The 18,851-nt window shown below is 47.8% G+C and overlaps 1 protein-coding gene across 6 annotated transcripts in view; it reads left to right on the plus strand.

Moving 5' to 3' along the window:
• The first annotated feature begins 576 nt into the window (after positions 1 to 576).
• MECOM (MDS1 and EVI1 complex locus) overlaps positions 577 to 18,851 on the plus strand; it is a 348,581-nt gene continuing 330,306 nt past the window's right edge. For 2 of the 6 annotated variants that reach the window (XM_072867603.1, XM_072867604.1), the window contains exon 1: positions 577 to 721. In XM_072867603.1, the coding sequence (XP_072723704.1) occupies positions 685 to 721 (37 nt within the window). In that variant the 5' untranslated portion in view covers positions 577 to 684. The remainder of the gene's footprint in view (positions 722 to 18,851) is intronic. The other 4 variants (XM_072867605.1, XM_072867606.1, XM_072867610.1 and 1 more) reach the window with 3 other exon arrangements.

Raw genomic sequence — 18,851 nt, forward strand, 5'->3', positions numbered from 1 at the left:
TGAGCCGAGTTCAAGGTGGGGAAAAAGTGCGTGCGCTGGGAAAGCGTACAGTTTAATGGTACGCATACATAATAAGACATATAATCAAATTACATCTCTCTGTCTATATATACGCAGAGATCTACGATTATTGCGGCCGGGTGAGAATAAACCATTTAAATGTTGCAAAGACGCCGGAAGAGCATTAATATCCCATTAAAAAAAAAAAAAGAAAAAAGGCAGAAAAAAGGTGTCATTTCTGCCACCCGCCAGCCCCTGCCCCGGTGGGAGCGCTGGGTTCCCCCGCCGAAACCCCTCCCGGGTGCGCGGGCAGCGGAGCGGCTGCCCCGGGGCCGCGGTCGCGGAGCCCGGCGGCGGCTGCCCGCCTCGTCCCGGCCCGTCCCGGCCCCGGTGCCGGCTGTCAGGGTCCCCACCGGCGGTGATGGATCGCTGCAAACTTTTTTTTGGCGGCGCTGAAATGTTGAAGAGCGGGGGGGAGCCGCCCGTGCGCATGTGCGAAGGTGTCCAAACTGACAATGCTGGAGAGATAGCGAGCCGGGATTGAGAGAAAGGGAGAGTGAGTGTGCGGGAGAGGGAGAGGAGCGAGGGAGAGGGGGAGCGAAAAAGGAGGAAAAGCTCCGGGAGGAAAAAAATAAAAAAGCCCCCCCCCCGCCCCACGCCAGCATCGGCCGCGGGACTGGCAGCATGCGATCCAAAGGCAGGGCGAGGAAGCTGGCCGCAAGTAGGTGCAATACCCCTTTCTCTTGCCTTTTCACCCTCCCTCTCTGCCATGTTGCATAGACATGTCTGATGCGGCGCGGAGCTCGCAGGCAACCTGCAGCATCCCCCCCCCCCCCGCCCCGGTCCAGCTCGGCCCGGCTCGGCTCGGCTCGGCTCGGCCCGGCGGGGAGCGGGGTGGGGGGGTGCGGCGGCCGGAGCCGGGCTGGGGGCTGGGGGCGGCCGGCGGGAGCGGGGGAAGGAGTTGAGGAAAAGTTCAGCGGCGAGCGCTGGAAGTTGCTGCTGCTGCTGCCGGGGGCTGGGGGGTGGGGGGTCGGCGAGGGGGTGCGCGAGGCTCCGGGCCCTATAGTGGGCGCTGTCGGCTGCCGGCAGGGCGGGGGGCCGCGGGGGGTGAGCGTCTGCACGGGGGGGCGGCGGCAGCTCCGCGGGGGAGGCGGCGAGCCCGGGGCGCAGGTAGCCGGTGCGGAGCTACCGGGGACCCCCCCCCCCCCTTCCCCGGCCCTACCCCACTCGGCCGCCGGCTTGTGCCAAAAAACACCCCCTCGCCCCCCCAAACCGCGCGTGGGAGCGGGGCGTGCGTGGGGCCGCGCGGGGGAGCGGCGGCGGAGCGCAGCGCGGCGCGGGTGGGGCCGCGGGAGCCGCCCCGCGTGTCCGGGATGCCCCGCGTGGCTCTGTGTGTGTGTGTGTGTGTGGGGGGGGGGTGTTGCAGCGGGGCTGCCGGGCAGCGCGGAGCGGTTCCCAGCCTGCTGGAGGCACCCGCTAAAAGTTGATGTAAACGCTGTAATTTCAGGCGCTTTTCCAGCACTTTTTATACAGTTTGGCCGCCCGAAGGGCTCCGCTCCGCTCCGCGAGGGCTCGGCCGTCCACACGCAAAGCCCGGCTTATTTCATGACTTGTCCTAGGCTCCCCCCATCTGTTTCTCCTTTATGATAGGGATCTTTGCTTTTAACTGCTGCAGCGTCGGGGCTTTTTCTTTTTCTTTTTTTTTTTTTTAAAGAGGGAATCAACAACAAAACTTCGCCAGCTTTCGCGTCCTATTTTAAAAGCAGCTGATGTCTTTATTTTCTCTGACACATCTGGGCAAGTTTCATTTGATATCCATGGCGATGGCAACTCACATTCCCGAGTGAAAAAAAAAAAAAAAGGGCAGGCGAAAAAAAAAAAAAAAAGTCGGATGAAATGTTGCATAAGTTGCGTGACGTAAAAAGCAGATGCTTATTTACTCTTTATTTGTGAAGGGGAAAAAAAAAATAGAGGAGGAAAAGGGGAAGCGAAAGATCTCTCCGGATCATCATCAGCTTTTCTGTGAACCTTAACAATAACAGCAGCAACCTGCATTTGATTAGGTGATTTTAAAGCGGATAATCCAGCGCCCACAATTTGAAAACAAATATATTGTTAAATCTCCAGGTTGCCATCCCTACTTTGGAGCTAATTCTGGAACAACAACCACCACAACAAAAAAAATCTCACATCCCCGACCAAAGCCGTCAGGTTTCTTTGCCTTTCCCTTGCTTTTCTCGCTGCGCAGCGATGCAGGGCTGCTCCCGCTCCTGCTCCCGCTCCTGCTCCCGCTCCTGCTCCCGCTCCTGTTTCTGCTCCTGTTTCTGCTCCTGTTTCTGTTTGCTCCTGCTCCTGCTCCTGCTCCTGCTCCTGCTCCGCGGGCGAGATCCGACCGTCTGCAAAGTTTCTGCTCTGGGCTGCGCCTCTTGGCTTTCGCTGCAGCAGCAGCAGCAGCAGCAGCACTTTTCCCCCCAGACAGATGCGTTGCATTAAATAATCCTTCGGTTACAATCCGCTCATAAAGGAAATCATATTTTAAAAGCTGGGGATATTTTTTTTTTTTTTTGAGGGTGGGGGTGTGTTTCGAAAAGCTGTTTCTTTCCCCCGCCCGAAGAGCGTCTCAGTTTCATGGCAAGTGGAAGGAGGGCTGGAGGCGACCCCTGCAATTTAGTCGCTCGAGAGGAAAAGTTTTCAGCTTTTCGGTTCTTTCTGGCTGGGTTGGGAATAGAAAACATTTTGTAGCCTTCACCCTCTTACGTGGAAAACGGTATAGGTCGGGATCAAGCGCACTTCTTTTATTATTTCACTTTTACTGCTTTGCGCGTGAAATAAAAATCGCCCCGGTTGCGTGACTGTCGCTAACACCCAGGAAAGCTTTTTCCTCACAATTAAGGGAGAATACCCGAAGCGCGCAGTTCCTTGACCTCAGTGTACAATTGCTAAAAAATAATTTTGAGGCTTCGCCCCCCCCCCCAAAAAAAAAAAAGGCAGAAAGAAAAAAACCGCAGAAGAAGCAGAAGGAGCCACGCGGGGAACAGCTAGTGATTTTTGCAAACGTCCAGCTGCAAAAAGAAGGGAAAAGACACGCTGAAGCCTTTCTCCCTGCCACGCTTTCGGGAGGCGGGCAGCGGAGGAGCGGGGTGCGGGCAGCGGGGCCCGGCGCTGCGGGCCGGGGGTGCGGGCCCGGCCCTCCGCGGCCGCGCTGCACCTGCGCGGGCATCCCCGCTCCGCTCCGCGCAGCGCCGGGACGGGCCCCCGGCCCCCGGGGCAGCTGCTTTTCCACTCGGGTGGGTTTGTGCCCGCCTGGTGAAACCGTATCCCCGAATAACCCCCGCCCCGGGCCGGGCCGCCGCAGCCCCGCAGCCGGCCCGGGGTAGCCCCCAGCCACCCAGTAGCCTCATAAAGAGACAGAAGGGGATCAGATTAGGGGAACACACGTGAAGAAGGAGGCACTTGTTACTTTTACACTTTATCACCACTTTTTTACAGGCAATTTAGTGCAGCCAAGGTAGATCCAGATCCCTCTAACCATCTGAGATAGTAAAATAACACTTTCCTAAGTTTCAGCGGGTTTTCCTGCGCCTGTGATTTGCCTCAGTCTAGTACTTAAAAGGCTTGATTGAAAAACAGAGCTGGCAAGTTTATTTGCCTGTTTAAGACTCTGTCCGGGAATGTGTTTTCGAGCAGGGAAACGTCTGCCCTCTCCGGGCTCCCGGCCCTTTCAGCGAGCCTGCTCGTTGCCGTCGCTTTACCGTCACCTCTGCCCCGCCGCGCCCCTACCGCCGCGCCCGCTGCTCGGTACCCCGGCCCCGCCGGGCAGGCAGGGCGGGCGGCCGGCGGCACCGCGCACACGCTCCGCTCCGCTCCGCTCCGCTCCCCGCCCGGCCCGGCGGCTCGGCACCGCCCGGCCACCCGCCACCGCCCCGGCACCGGGCCGCCGAGCGCCGGCCCCGGGCTCGGCTGGGCTCGGCTCGGCTCGGCTCGGCTGGGCTCGGCTCGGCTCGGCTCGGCCCGGCTCGGCTCGGCTCGGCCCGGCGGCAGCCCCGGCGCGACGCTGTCCCCAGATGGCTCCTGCCGGCGGGGCAGGCACGGGAGGCTGCGGGGCGGGCGAGACAATCCCATTATATGCCGGGCACATTTTCACCAGGCACTTCATTAACCCTTCTCAGGGTGGAGGGCGTGCGTGTGGCTTTTCGCTCCCTCTTTCTGCCGTGTCTTCTTTTTCCCCTCTCTTTTTTTCCCTCTCTCTTTCTTTATCTCTTTCTTTCTTTCTCTCTCCCTCTCTCCCTCCCTCTCTCTCTCCCCCTTCCTCCCTTTCCCCCTTTCTTCTTTCTTTTCTCTTTTCTCTCTTTTCTTTCTTTCCTTTCCTTTCTGTCCTTCTTCCTTCTTTTCTCTTTTCTTTTCTTTTCTTTTCTTTTCTTTTCTTTTCTTTTCTTTTCTTTTCTTTTCTTTTCTTTTCTTTTCTTTTCTTTTCTTTTCTTTTCTTTTCTTTTCTTTTCTTTTCTTTTCTTTTCTTTTCTTTTCTTTTCTTTTTTCTTTTTTTCTTTTCTTTTCTTTCTTCTCTTCTCCTCTTCTTTTATCTTCTCTTCTTTTCTCTCCTTCCTTCCTTCCTTCCTTCCTTCCTTCCTTCCTTCCTTCCTTCCTTCCTTCCTTCCTTCCTTCCTTCCTTCCTTCCTTCCCTCCCTTCCCTTCCCTTCCCTTCCCTTCCCTTCCCTTCCCTTCCCTTCCCATTCTTTTCTTTCCCCTCTTTCCCCTCTTTCCTCTCTCTCTCCCCCACCGCCTCTTACTGGGGGCCAACAGTCGCCACTGAATTTGGGACCATCTCTGTGGTGCTGCAGTAGGCGATGCTGCCCGGGGCTGAGCCCGGGGCTGAGCTCCGCGGTGCCTCCCGGCTGCTCCCGGCCGCACCGGGCCGGCCGCGGTGTGGGCCAGAGAAAGGACACAAAGGAAAAGGACGATCCGAAAGGCGAGCGCGTTATTAATGCAGCCCTGCTTGTAAATGAAAAATGTAATCCTTGTTAATTAACGCTGTTTACATGGGGTACAAGAAACTTATGAAATGTTTCTACAAAGGGGAAGGAACTGTTTACAAAACTCTTTCAAAAGTGTGACATATTGCTGCAGTTCCAGCACTAAAAAGCCAAACACACTTACACGCCTTTGAAGTTGGCTGGCTGAGGCAACAGTATTTGACTCGGATTCAGATATTGCTTGTGGGTATAACTAATGGCTTTTACCTAGTTAGTGGGCTGGGAGGGGCGAGGGCCTGGGCGCCGTGGCCATTGGGTCCCTCCGGAGAGCCGGGGCTGGCTCCCCGCCAGCTCTGTACAATGTCAACATTGAATATTTGAATTCCCAGACTCTATTTAACAACTTTCTAAATAAATAAACTCATTGTGTGTCTGTGTTTAAAATTATTTCACCTCTTTCATGAAAGCTACAGCGTCTTATTACACCGGCCTCTCAGGCTGCTTTTCCCTCTTTTCTTTCCAAACAAACACAAACGGAGCTGAGCACAGGGGTTTTTTTTTACTGCCTCGTATCTCTCCCTCTCTCCCCTTCTCACTTTCTGTCTGTCTTCTTGTGAAGCACGAGTGGAAGCTGCTCGGACACCCCACGATGTCCTTAGTGGAACGGCTCTGTGCATGGTGCTATCTAATCATAACTAAAACCAAAGCCAGGTTCACCAAGTCGGTTAAATATTAATCATTTCTAAAAGGAGGCCCATGTGAGTGCCATTGCTGCAGCGGTGCCCTGTACATACTCAATCATTTTGGCTGCTGTACCATAGGCGGGCTCCAGGGACAGCTTTCATTGTTGTTGCCATAAATGGCTATTAGTGTTCGTATTCACCTATTCACCTAGTTATTTAAGTGCACATAAGCGTGTATGTGTCTGTGCTTACTGTATACGTGTGCATATGTGTGCGTTCATAACATACCTTTCTGTTTACGCCATGGAGAGATATATATGTGTGTGTATATATATATAAGTATAAAATACCTATATATATGTGTGTGCATACAGAGAGAAAAGCAGGTACATACATTGGATATCTGCAATTGCAATTAATGTATGTACTGGTTTACAGAGGGATTGTGGTATGCGTAGGCTCCTGGGGTGCTTGCAGCTTGTGCACCTATGTCTGTACATCCACGCAGGCTCTGAAATGCTGTGGATGCGTATAGGGGACACAGACAGAGTTGATATACAGGAGCCTGTGTGTTGTTCCCTGGGATGCTTCCCAAATGCGCTAATTGTGTACTTCTGCGGCGGGAGTATGAATTGTAAAATATTTATTGACTTCACATGTAAGTAAAGGTGTCCGGACAGAGAAGGCATTTCTGGCTGTCCTGGGGAGCACAGCTCCCTGATAAAGCCACCTAAGTTGCTGAAGAAGAAAGTGGAATGAATATTCTGCCAGGACAGGTATGTGGTGTGGGAGGATAAAGGAAAGCATAGGTGGTTGCTCCAGCCCGGGGTGGGTGAGGAAAGGGCAGCGGGGAAGCAGATGGAGTTTTAGAAATCTTAGCTAATGAAGCCTGGTCCACAGAAATTGCCTTGCTTTGCAATAAACTGCTTTCTAAACAGAGGTACTTTAACTTTGGAAGGGCTTGTTCAGACACTTAGGTTTCCAACCAAGAATTCATGATATTTGTTTATTTAAAATTTAACTAGGTTTGCTGTCATTTTTGGAGCAACTCAGTGCTCTTTTGCCGTAATTTAATACAATCAGTTTTACATCATTTCAGTTTAGTTAGGCAAAGAGTGGCCTACGAAGAGCAGAAAGGGGTTTAATCCCACATGGTTTTCAAACTGGCAGATGCAAGTGTCACATTATCCAGTAGACAGAGCTAGAACTGGACAAATGCAGATTAGAAATGCTGTTTACATTTTAAGTAGTGAAGGTATTTAACCAGTAAAACAATTTACTGAGAGCTGGGTGGATTTCAACAGCACTGGAATTCCTTTGTCTTAATTAAGGTTGGCTGTTTTTCTAAAAAGATATGAGCTAATCCAAACAGGAATTAATTTAGGGAATTCCTGTAGCCTGTGTTATACAGGGGGGCAGACCAGACCACTCTTCCCGGTTTTATAATCTATGCACCTAGTTAAAGCAGTGCCGTTTCATATGGAGACATAAGCTCAAGGCTGGGATCACAGGAATGCACTTAAAAACTAAATGGCCATTAAAAAAACTGGGTTCAACTCAGACAACGCAGAACCAATGTCTGGCTCAAGGTCTTTTCCATCCTTACCACTGCTTACCTGTATCGCAGGTGTCCCCAGAGCCGTGCTGGGTTCAGGGGTGCCCTGTCCCTGAGTTTAAGGGCAAAGGCAAAGATGGGTTTTGCAAACACGGGAAGGAGGAACAGGGTGTACACGCTGAGGTTAAGATACCGAGAAGGGGCTCTGGGGTCACAGAGGTTTGATTACTGCTCTGCAATGGCTTTCCAGTGGGTTCCTGCCATGTTAATGTGCAGTTCGTTACCGCTACAGTTCTTAATGCCCAGACCAGGAACCAGACAAGACCAGTATAGATCATGATATGGACCACTAAGCACCAGAAAGCACCTCCGGGCTCTCTTTGCTGCAGGGGCTGCTGGAGGGAGGTGTTGGCTGGCAGATAGCTAAGAAACAGCAAGGTGGGGAAGGGGATGGAGAAGCTAAGGAGAAGTGGATGTTGTTATCCCCAGGACTCTGTCTCTTTGCATTGCCACTTTAAATCAAAAAAATTAGAATGCTCAGGGTATAAAGCAACCTTGCCTGACCATTCATTGACTTTATGTTCCTTCCCTTTTGTTTGCATTTCCAGGCTATAGCAAGGCATTGCCTTCTCCAGTGCTGCTGGAAGAAAAGGCAGACACAGAGCCGTGTGGGAGGAGGGAAGCTAGCCTGCAATGAATATTGTATTTGGTGCTAAATATGTAACAAAGAGAAAGAAATGTGAGCTAATCCAGCAATAGGAGTTGGGAAGTGAAATACAATTCGTTTTATTTCAGGGTTTAATATTGTGGTCTGTTTCAGTGAAGCATTATCTTTTAAACTAGGATATATGCAATGACATAAAATCCCACTACCTTAAGGGAATGTCAAAGTTTGATCTACAAAATAAAGGAAATTCAAAGTTAAGGCTGAAATGTACCACATGGCCTCTAAGTCCCAGGACCAACAGGAGGCAAGGAAGTAGCTAAAGGTATGGGCTGCACTTTAAAACGAGTCCAGCAACTACCAAGCCGCCAGCGCTCGTTGCAGATACACAGCATGGTTCGAGCTGGGATTTGTATTGACTAGAGAGAGGCTGGCTCAACAAGATCTGCGATGATCTCGAGTCTTTTTGGAAGTCTTGGCTGATCTGTGATGAGCATGAGAGTTTTATGGTGGAAGGATTGCAGGTCTGGGCTTAATTTATGCAATAGAAACACTCTGTCCCCTTTGGCACCAATAGCTTTTGTTTAGAAAATCTTATATTGGAGCAAAATTTTGGTTCAGAAAAGAGATACACCCAAGTTACAGCTTTAATCCTTTTCTGAAGAATTGCTCATATGTCTGAATGGGTGCGCTACTTTTTAGCCCTGTTTAAACTCTAAACTAAATTTAAATTGCCTGTAAAATAATCCGCAGAATGGAAACTGCCACACAACTGTAGCCCTTGCTCCCTGACCCAAACCCATATTCCGTTGCAAAGCAGTGCGCTGCTCTGTTTCGTGATTACAGTAAGTTAGAAACCAGAAGAGCAAGACTTCTATGAATAGGTTATTTTTGGCAATTGCATCACCAATTATGTATAAAATTTCAAAAAATATGAGTTCTGCCAGTTTGATCTCTGAGAGGGCTACAGAAAATGAAAGCTTTGAGACTGTTGTAACATCATACTATTTTGTCCATTAGATATCATTAGATTACCAGAATACTGAGACCTTCATATCAACCAATCTAACAAAAATTTCCCAGGTGGTTTACATTAAAAAATTAGCCATAAATATATTTTGTATAATGCAATTTATTATGGATGTTTATTGTGTGCAGTGGGAAAATGTTTGGTTTCGGATGATCTTACTGTATAACATGTGCCCTACTGAAACTGTTTATGCTGCGGCAGCCTGCAAAGGCCCCAGTCTAATTCTGGGACTGGCCGGGCTACATGCTCCGAAAGCCACAGGAAGGCAGAGCCCTTCCCCTGGAAAGCCAAAGGGGCGACAACATCTTGTATGGGACATGTGCAACAAAAAACCTTGGCAGTTTGAATGGTAGAGAAAACTGGAAGATGGTTCAGGGCAACATTGTTTACTAGGGAAAATGGGATTAAAATGATACCAGCTCCCAGCAGGTCCTGTTATACTGGGATGGGGGGCTCACCTGTGTCCAAGGGATGTTTTGCCTTCCCCATCCCAGGTTTTGTCAAGCCTCCTCTTATTTCACCCGGCTTTGGTGAGCGGGGCTCTGTACTCACATCCACCCGTGACTCCAGATTTGCCCTTCTGCAGCGGCGAGTGGGGACTAACCTCGCCCTAGGGACCTAGGGGTCCCTGTGATGGACACATCCACCCTCCGCTGGGTTGCTGAGACAGGAGCTGATGGCTTCAGAAAAACATCTCCTGCCCCCTTTCCTGTTCTTTTGCACAAAGTCCACATGCTGGCAAGGGCGAAATCATTCCTCAGTTTTAAAAAAAAACCAACTACCCTTCAAAAACCTCCCCCCACCAAGCTCCTTCACACATGTATTAACACCAAACTGGCAAAGCCAATGGAAAAGGATTTTGCATTTTGGCAGCAGAGCTGGCTCAGTGCTTGCCGTGGGCCTTATCCCAAACCCACTGGAGCTGAAGGAGCTCGTACCGACTTCAACGGGCTTTGGATCGGGTCTGGCCAGGAGGAATCCGCTTCCCTTCATCCTCAAGGGGGGTTTATCAGCAGCTTTTGCTCTGCGGTGAGCCCCAACATGCGATGTTGTAACAGATACCTGGATTTACATCAGTGTAAGTGAATTAGGTTGTCCCTATAATCTGGCCTCATTTAAGAGTCATTTTAGCCATTACGATGAAATATGAACGCCGCTGATGGGGGGACTGCGGTGACTTCGCATACTTCTTTCCTGCCGTGCCCCATCTTTTCCCCGTGCTCTCCATCTCTCCCGTGGGTCAAGGACCGCTGGGGGCTGCAGCGGGCGCTTGGGGGGTGCGGGAGGGGTCCAGCACCCCTGGCTTGTGCTGCAGGGCTCTGCGTCCCAAGGACTGCGGGTCTCCAAATAGCCTGAATTTGTACCTTCTAAACAAATAGCTTTGCTGCTGAAAGTACCTGGCGCCTCTAGTAAGTGCTCCGTTTAATGCCTCCCGACTTCATCGCAGACAAACAGAAGGTATGTGAGAGACGAGCACTGACCGCTGGAAAAAAATCACCCCAAACATGTCTAAAACATAGCTTGAGTCACTGGTGGTGCTTATATTTTTGATTTAAAAACCATTTAACATTCCCAACGTTTGACAGAAATGATTAACCTTTCCCTCTTGAAAACTCTCTGTGATTTGAACTTAACTGTGGCACGTTTTATTTACTTGCACCTTGGTGAGGAATTAAGCAATGCTTTTTGTGCGTCTTAATCTTTCCCATTCTCTTTGTGGCTCTGTATAAAGGGAGAGAAGGAAGCATGTTGTTTGAAATAATTTTGAAGTGATGTTTCTATTTTACTTTTTTTAGGCTCTTGATGTATTTTTGGCTGCAGGGACTGGCATGGAGTATGGGTCTAAGAATATACAACATCGAAAAGCAAAGGGATATCAGCTGTATCTGAGTTAACAGCACTGCTTTATACTTTTGCTGTTTTGTTGTTATTGTATCATGATAATGATAATTCACAGCAATAATGAGGACTTGTTAATTGTAAAAGGTAAACAGTATTATATATTTGTCCTGATTCTTTCAGTTCATATAGTAAGCAATATCTCAGTAGTCACTGGCTGCCTGCATAAGTGCTATTAAGCATTTATGCTCTGCCTGAATAAATACTGTCCAGGAGTTTGTGGTACATGGTGTGATGGAAGATACTAGGTAAAGCCAAGGTAACTGAGACATGAAGAAATGATGCACTAGGTCACTCCAGATGATGCAGCTCAGAGAGATCTGAGGGAATAAAACCGTGCAGTGTGTTTAATATCAGTGACCAGGTTCAGAATGAGAGAAAAGGTGACATTACCTGTACTGAACCAATGCCCCGAGTGAAAACCGAGATGAGACTGAGCCAGAAGGAGTTAGACCCAGGATGGGATGCAGCAAAGCTTCCCAACTGGTGCTTTCACCACGCACCACGCTGAAGGATCAGCCATGGACCGAACCCAGAAGATTTATTTCCAACCTGACATTATTATTTATTATGACTTGAATTAAAGCAGCGACCGCAGAACCCAGCCAGGACTGCATGCCTGTTGTGCTGAGCTCTGTGCAAACACGGGCAGCCTACGCAGAGTTTAGGCCTTAAGAAATGCAGATTAAACTTCGGGCCTGCTGCCCTACCTATGCAATTACAGCATCGTTGGAGGCAGTAATAAAATCCCAAGGAGAAATGGATGCTTTGAGGAAAATCCACGGAGTCGTGGCTGCGGAGTGCTAGGCTTTCCACTTGCACATGGGTGGATGTGCTTCAGCTTTAATCCCATCAGACCTCTCCCTCTGCCAGCAAATGTCCCCCCCAGCTTCATTTTAGACCCTATTATTTTTGGCTGTGTCCATAACCTTGGGTGATCGAGCCGCATTAGGCTATGAGTATCCTTGCAGCATCAGCCACTTGCTTTCAAAGAAAATAGCTCTGAGATTCGCCGGGAAGGAAGAGGGCAATACCGGCAGATAATCCAGCCCTATAAAATCCCCGGGTTGTGGTTCCAGCCCGCTTTCCACCCGGGTGCTGCAAGAGAGACGCGAGCAGTGTGGCTGGCAAGTGCCAGCAACCAAAAAGTCCCCCAAGCCTATAAGGTTTATTAAGGTTCTTTTTAAGTTTGTGCCAATAAAAAGGGTCCACGCAACCTGAGTGAGGCTTCATAAGCTCAGTTTTATGTTCGGATAATTTGGAGCCAAACCGTCATGGAGTTCACATAGAGAAATACCCCATGGAGCATCACAAACTGCAAAGAAAATATATTGAGGAAAGAGAGGACTGATAATTTTATGGCTTTACTTGAAGTTAGGCAGTAAAATGGGCTTTATTTAGCAATTTCCTAACTTCTGATTGCAATGTTGTTACCAGTGCAATGGTTTTAGATATAACATTTTGTCAACAGGGAGAACTGTCAGAAGCCAAGGCGCTAGGGCTTTGTGCACAGCACGTGGACCTGCCACGGAAAGCAGAGCCACGCACTCCTGGTTCCCAAAATGTTTGATTTTTGGATCAGACCGCTGGGCAGGACATGGCAGCGGCACTCAGCTCTGCTGTGAAAAGCTGTGCCCTGAGCCCAGCATGGCTGGGTAGCCCTTGGAAGGAACACTCCTTTTAAAGCCAACTGAATAGTTTGACCCAGGTCCAGGGATGAGCAACATACACTTATTTTTGGAGGGTGAAGCATTTCTAATTTGAAATACGTTTAAGAGCCCTGATTTTTACAGACGAGGTGATCAGCACAGTCTCAAGGCTCATCTTCCAAAACAGAGGCTATTAAAATCACTTGTCAATTAGCCTTTTGGCCAAAATATGTGTGTGTAAATCTAGGTCCAGAATTCCTTTGATGGGATTTACAAGCTAAACCTCTGCTATGTTCGCTCCTCACATGAATAGTTATTTTACACTCGGCATGGTTCATCTTTTAAAAATCTATTTTACAATGTAATAATTCACACCCACTTCTCTTTGGGAACTCATTTATAGAAGGAAAATTAAATGTGGCCAGGCATTAGAGAGAGTACTGCTGATACATGCAACAACTCAAAATGTTGAGGGAAGTGATTATGGGTATGGGAGAAGATGCCACCTTGACCTTGGCGGTTTGTTTATTAGAGCCTAAATCACAGACATTTCTTCTTCCAGTTATAACTGGTCTGAAGACTCAGATATAACCTTAAAAGCCCTTTCTGGGGTTTTAAACAGAATTTAGACCTTGTCAGTGCTCAGTACTATTTATGTAGCTTGAATGAGAAAAGGGAATGCAGAGACCACTGTGGGAAAGGGGAAAAAAAGGAGAATAAACTAGAGAAAAAAGGAGTATTCGTTCTGATGGCTGTATTTCTTTTCAAAAGGTTGCCCCTCCTGGTGCCACAGAGCAGAGAGAATGAGAAAATATTTGATGCCTTTTTACCCACTTTTTTTATGCACCTTGTGCATACGACAGCCAGTAACCATCAAACTCGTGCCAGCCTTCTGTATTTCAGGGGAAGGAAAGGGCTGTCTCTCGCTGTCAGCAGCAAAGGTAGCACTGGAAATAAGCTGGAAGTGACCAGACAGTAGACAGGGATGGTTGGGGGGAGAGGACCGGGAGATGGGACATGCCTGATGGATTGCTGTCAGACCCCTGAGCAAAAGGAGGCAAACAAATCAGCTCTGCTGGCACCTTTCTGCGCAGGAATATTAAAGTAATTCAGGACGTCTGATTTAAGAGATGATCGGTGTTTTTCAAATACTAAATAGGCCCTGAATATGCTGTTCTCCATGGTTTCCTCTCCTCAGTGCTATACCAGTTTATATATATATATATATATATATATATATATATATGCGCATGAGCTCAGCAAGCTAACATGGCTAAATCACCTCCATGCATCCTGACCTCCTGCTTAGTCTCCTGTTTCAGAGGCTCAGTGTGAACTAAGGTGCTGGGCTCACTCTTCAGGTCCACGTATTTCCTCCGGGTTCCTGCTCGGCAGAAATGGCTGTGCTCTGCGGGTCGGTGAAGATCCAGCTGAAGCTTGCGAGGGCTGGAGGGAGCAGTGTTGCTTTAGGCTCCCTGCCTGCGGAGTGACATATCAGGAGTAATAAGTCTGAGCCTGAGCTGATGTCTAACAGCATCAGAGAGCGGGCTGGAAGGCTGAACTTCTGCAAAAATGAAAGCAAGGAATTTAACAGCAGTAAAAAAGAGGTTAAGGAAAGAACAAAAAGGAAAGGAAATAAAAGTGATATGAATGGCTAGAAAAACAGTTACATCCAAATATTAACCTCTGCTGCTGTATTTTGTCACTGGACTGAGTTAATAGAAGTACATGGTGAATACACGTTAAGTTGGAAGAAAGTACTTAATTTCAGAAATTATCTGGATCATCTCGATACAGAAAAGATTTTAGCAAAAGATATTTTCTGTGCGTTCAAATCTGCCAATAGCTTGAAGACACATTCTGCAGGAGGCTAGCAAGAGAAAGTATGTTTTACTGGTGGGGTTTTCAGCCAAACTCTTTCGCTCTTGGAGTTTCTTATCCCTTTCTTCTCCAAGATACCTCTCCCCCGACCGTCAGAGGAGCAGAAGCAGACAGACCTTTCCCCGGCCGATCAGATGTGGCCTGCCCAGCCATTACCTCCTGTCAGCCGCAGGAACCACACAGATAGCGCTGGCTCAGAGGGTTTTTTTCCCCTTAGCACGCTAAAGAAACAGCCCCAAAGCACATGGAGCTAAACTGGTGTAAAACTGGTGGGAGAGCAGAACCTGCTTTGGTAGGGGACAGACTTGATGTGGCTCTGCTGGCTGTTCGCCCTGGGATCCGTCCAGGGTGGGGAGAAAGCAGATACAGGGCAATCTCCACTCTGTCAAGGTCTCCTCTAGCCTCTAATGCTTAGAAGCGGAAAATATTTACAGTTCTTTAAAATAAGGATTTTTCTCTCCCTTTTGGATTTCTGGATGTTCCTGGGGATTGCCTTCTTCCATGACTGTCATTTGTTTCAGAGCATAGGATCACAGTGAGACAGCCTGGGCTTTAATTTCTGGGAATATCTTTATAGGCTTGTTTTCATGGCTATATAACAACATTACTTTATCTATCTATCTCTCCTTCCACTTCCTGATATACAGAATTATCAAGGCTACCCATCAGTCACTCTTGTGTTTCCTAGCCCTCGGTGCCATTATCAGTTTTTAGGATATCTTTCCAGTATTACAGCTACACTGATCTTGGTGGTTTTTAAAAAATTATATAAAGTCTTTAAAAAGCTCTGTTGAGATGTGCAACACCAGCTGAAGAGCAGCAAAAGATTAGACTTGAGTTATATCCTTGCCAGCTTCCCGAGCATTCAAGTGAGGAAAGGCTGTTAACTAAGTTGTGGGGTTTTTTTTAAGGGAAGAAAAAAAAAAGCACAGTGTGGAAGAGCAGGACATCTGCTTTTATAATTATGCACTAACGAGCTGGGACTGTGCACCATCTGATGTTGTGCTCTGCAGCCTTTCAAGGATCCAGGCTGCCCAGATGATTTCTTCCTGTGTTTGCATCAGGATTTCTCAGGTTTTCAGAAGCTCGCCCGGTACGTTCATGCACCTTACATGCCAGATGGCCCGAGATATGACGGGACGTAGGGTTGGTGGGAGATACAGGAGTGAAGATCACTCAGTACAAAGAAAAAGGAGAGATTGCGAGGGTGCATCCTGCCTCTCCTGAGCTTCACCTCCACGCAGCTGGGCAGGGACCTGCTCAGCTGTGCCACATCACGGTGAAATTGGGCCCTCTGTTTTGGGCTTGTTTGCAAGATAATTAATGACTGTGAAGGCTGGCTCTGGGTTGGGCAGAAGACGTGCTTCTCCCTGCTAAGTTCTTTGCCATTCATCCTGTAGGACACCGTGAAAAGCGTTGCTGGTGTTTTATGTCCTGCTCCAGGCAGGGTTGTGTGTTTGTGGAGCCATCATCTCAGGTGCCGCTCAGCTGGTGGGGGGCTGGGGCCAGGGGGTGGTTTGCCTTTTGGGCTTTGGCACAGGGTGAAGCTGTGTCTTTGGTGCCTCAGTTTCCCCCAGTGCTGCCTGCAGTTGAAGCTGGGAGTGTTTCTATCTCCTCAGTGTAATTGCATGCTGTCACAGCAGTCTCAAGGTGTTATCTCAGCACTGGTATCAACAAAATGCTCTTCCTCCTGGAATTTGGGCAGAGGCTACAAGAAATGATCTGATGTTTTCTTGAGAAATACCTAATTTTCTTTTTTCTGCAAAGTTTTCCCTTATTTAGTGTTGTGTCTACTGGCATTGATTTTTTTCAGTGTTGGTTACAAAATCCCAAAGCAATAGGAGGAAGACTTTTTTCCTCCCCTGTATGCTTTTCAGATGATGTTGGAGATTAGTCTGGGGGAATGACAAACCACTCTGTTCCCAGCACAGTCTTCCCATCTGCTGCTAAAATGTTATGGGAATAGGTGTTAGGTGCCACGTCTTGTTTTACTTTCTGCCGCAGTCTTGAGTGCCAGCGCCTCCATTGTTTCCTCTTCCAGCCCCATGGTTCTGCCATATTCTGTGTACTTCCCTCAATGTAGAGAAATACATATTAAGAAAAAAAAAAGCATTAATTTCTGGCTGCAGGTTTAGATCACCATCAGTCAGCAGCAGAAGCCAGTGTGTTTCTTTAGTTTCATGCTGCCCTGGTTGGTAGTGTGTGAGAAGGGAGATGGCTTGGAGGATGCTCAGAGACCGTCTGTCTCTGGAAAGCTCACAGCGTGCTGTGCACGGGGAGAGCTTTGCCTGTTGTATTTGCAGCAGCGGAGGTGATCAAATAGCACCATCTTGCTCTGGTTTTGGTTAATAAGCAAGAAAAGATGTGCTAATCCTATAAGACTGTCTGATAAAACCAGCTGAGACAGGCTGTGCTGTCCCATGGAGGCTTTGCTGACCACGGTAGGGGTGAGGTGCATGGTGGAGGCTGTTGAGGAGCATCCTCAGGAGAGGACAGGAATTGCTGAAAGGGCTCTCCAGCTTCTTGTGCTGCCCTCAGTGCTGGGCTGGGGGGATTTCCCTTGTTGGTGCTAGCGTTTCCCACATTTATGGGAACCACAGGCTTTGCAGAGCCAGCAGCCACCTCTGGTCTGAGCAATACCAGAAGCAGGAACCTGTTGATCCATGTAGAGCACACTAGAGCCGCAGAGTGGTAGGTGATAACTTCTGCTCCTGATGATTTGAAGATGACTTTTTTTTTTCTTCCCCCCACCCCGCCATGCACGTGTGGAAGGGGACTTGCACGTCTGGTGCCCCAGGTGAACAAGCAGGCGATGTTAGAGGCTGGTGCGTGCACATGGGTGACAGTGCGTGTCACTGTGGGCTCTAGCACCTCTTAGCTGGCTTATCCGTAACTGGGGGTTCAACATGTGGAGTCCATTTGCTGGACTGGTGAAGTCTGTGAAAAACGTGGAAATTAATTTCTGACCAAGCTGAGGCATCATTTGCCATTTAAAATTGTAAATCTGTGTTTATCCAAGGCTAACAGATGTAACGTAAATGAGTTCCTGTGCTCTCTGCTGGTTCACTAATGGCACTTGTTTATAAGTGTTTTATGTTAACAGCTATTTGATGGTGCCCATTAGTTTTTCCTAGGTTAATGTTATATAATAAAGTGAATGCTAGCCAAAAGCAATAGTAATACGATAAACAAAAAATCCAAATGCTGGGTGAGAAATGTAATGGAGCGAGGGCTGAACTCTGGTGGGAGTTTGGTTTAATCTAAAGGTTAAAAAACGTTATAATTTGGGTTTAAGTAAATTTGCTCTTTAGTCCCAGAGGTCTTGCGCTTGTACTTCTTGTGCCTCCAAAGCTTCCACTAATGCCGATGGGAGACTTGGGCGCACAAGAAATGCGGGTTCAGGTACTAAAGTTACAGATTGGCTTGGACCAAAACCCCTAATCCAAATACCTTCGGCTTTTGAAAGCATTTGCCAATTGGATTTGAATCTGGACACAAACATTGTGGCTTGAGCTCATCTGAGCTCACTTACATCTGTGTAAATCTGTAGTATGGCCCCGATCCAGCAAAGCACGTAAATATGTGCTTAATTTGACTTCAAGGGGACTATTGTGCGCTTAAAGCTAAGCATGTGTTTAAGTGCTTTGCTGGACTGAAGTCCAAATACATGGGAGTCAATGAAATGACACCAAATAGTGCAGTGTAAGTGAGATCTGAAATGAACCAAAATGTTTGCATTTCTACCTGGAAATGAACACCCTGTTCATATCCTATGTATCCTGCATGCACTTTGTATTTTCATCCATCTGCACATAATGTATTCTTTACGGTAACCTGTCCATTCAATACAGTAAAAAAGAAATATACTTTGAATTTTCCTGCTCTATTACTCATATTTCATGAAATGTGTTCTTATGCCAAGTGTCTGTTTATATATATTTATACATGTTGTTTCTTTATTGATATTGGCAAGATACAAGAAGAAAAGAAATATTTTACAGTTAAAAACTTGTAAACAGTTTTATCCCTCATTTAAAACATTTTTTAAAGAGTTTACCTGACGTGGTTACATTACTTTAACTTATTTTCAGTTTTGCCAGTCTGACCAATATGAAAAATATCTGTTACAGATATAAGTTTGTTTTTAGCTGCAAATACACGATAAACATGTTTACAATTAAGTGACATGTGCCTTCACACTTCACTACTAAATGCCACTTTTGTGCTTTAAATCCCACTTTTAGTGATTGCCATGCTACATAAAGCTGTCAATGAATATTTTCGCATGAATACATTAATACTGGTTAAAAGATTGGGCATCGCTTGTCGACCTCTGCAGCTCGTTGCAAAGAGAACACAAAAGGGTTAATTGAGCCCAGCCCCGCAAAGGTGGCAATAGACTAGAATTGGGAATTAAACCCAAAACAAACACAACAAGAAATAACCCTCGTGCCTGTGTATGACGACCACAACGCAGACATAAAGAAGTGTAAGCTGCAAACGTCTGTAGGTTATTAATG

The sequence above is a fragment of the Ciconia boyciana genome, chromosome 7 (genome assembly GCF_034638445.1).
Source record: "Ciconia boyciana chromosome 7, ASM3463844v1, whole genome shotgun sequence".
In the NCBI taxonomy this organism is placed as follows: Eukaryota; Metazoa; Chordata; class Aves; order Ciconiiformes; family Ciconiidae; genus Ciconia; species Ciconia boyciana.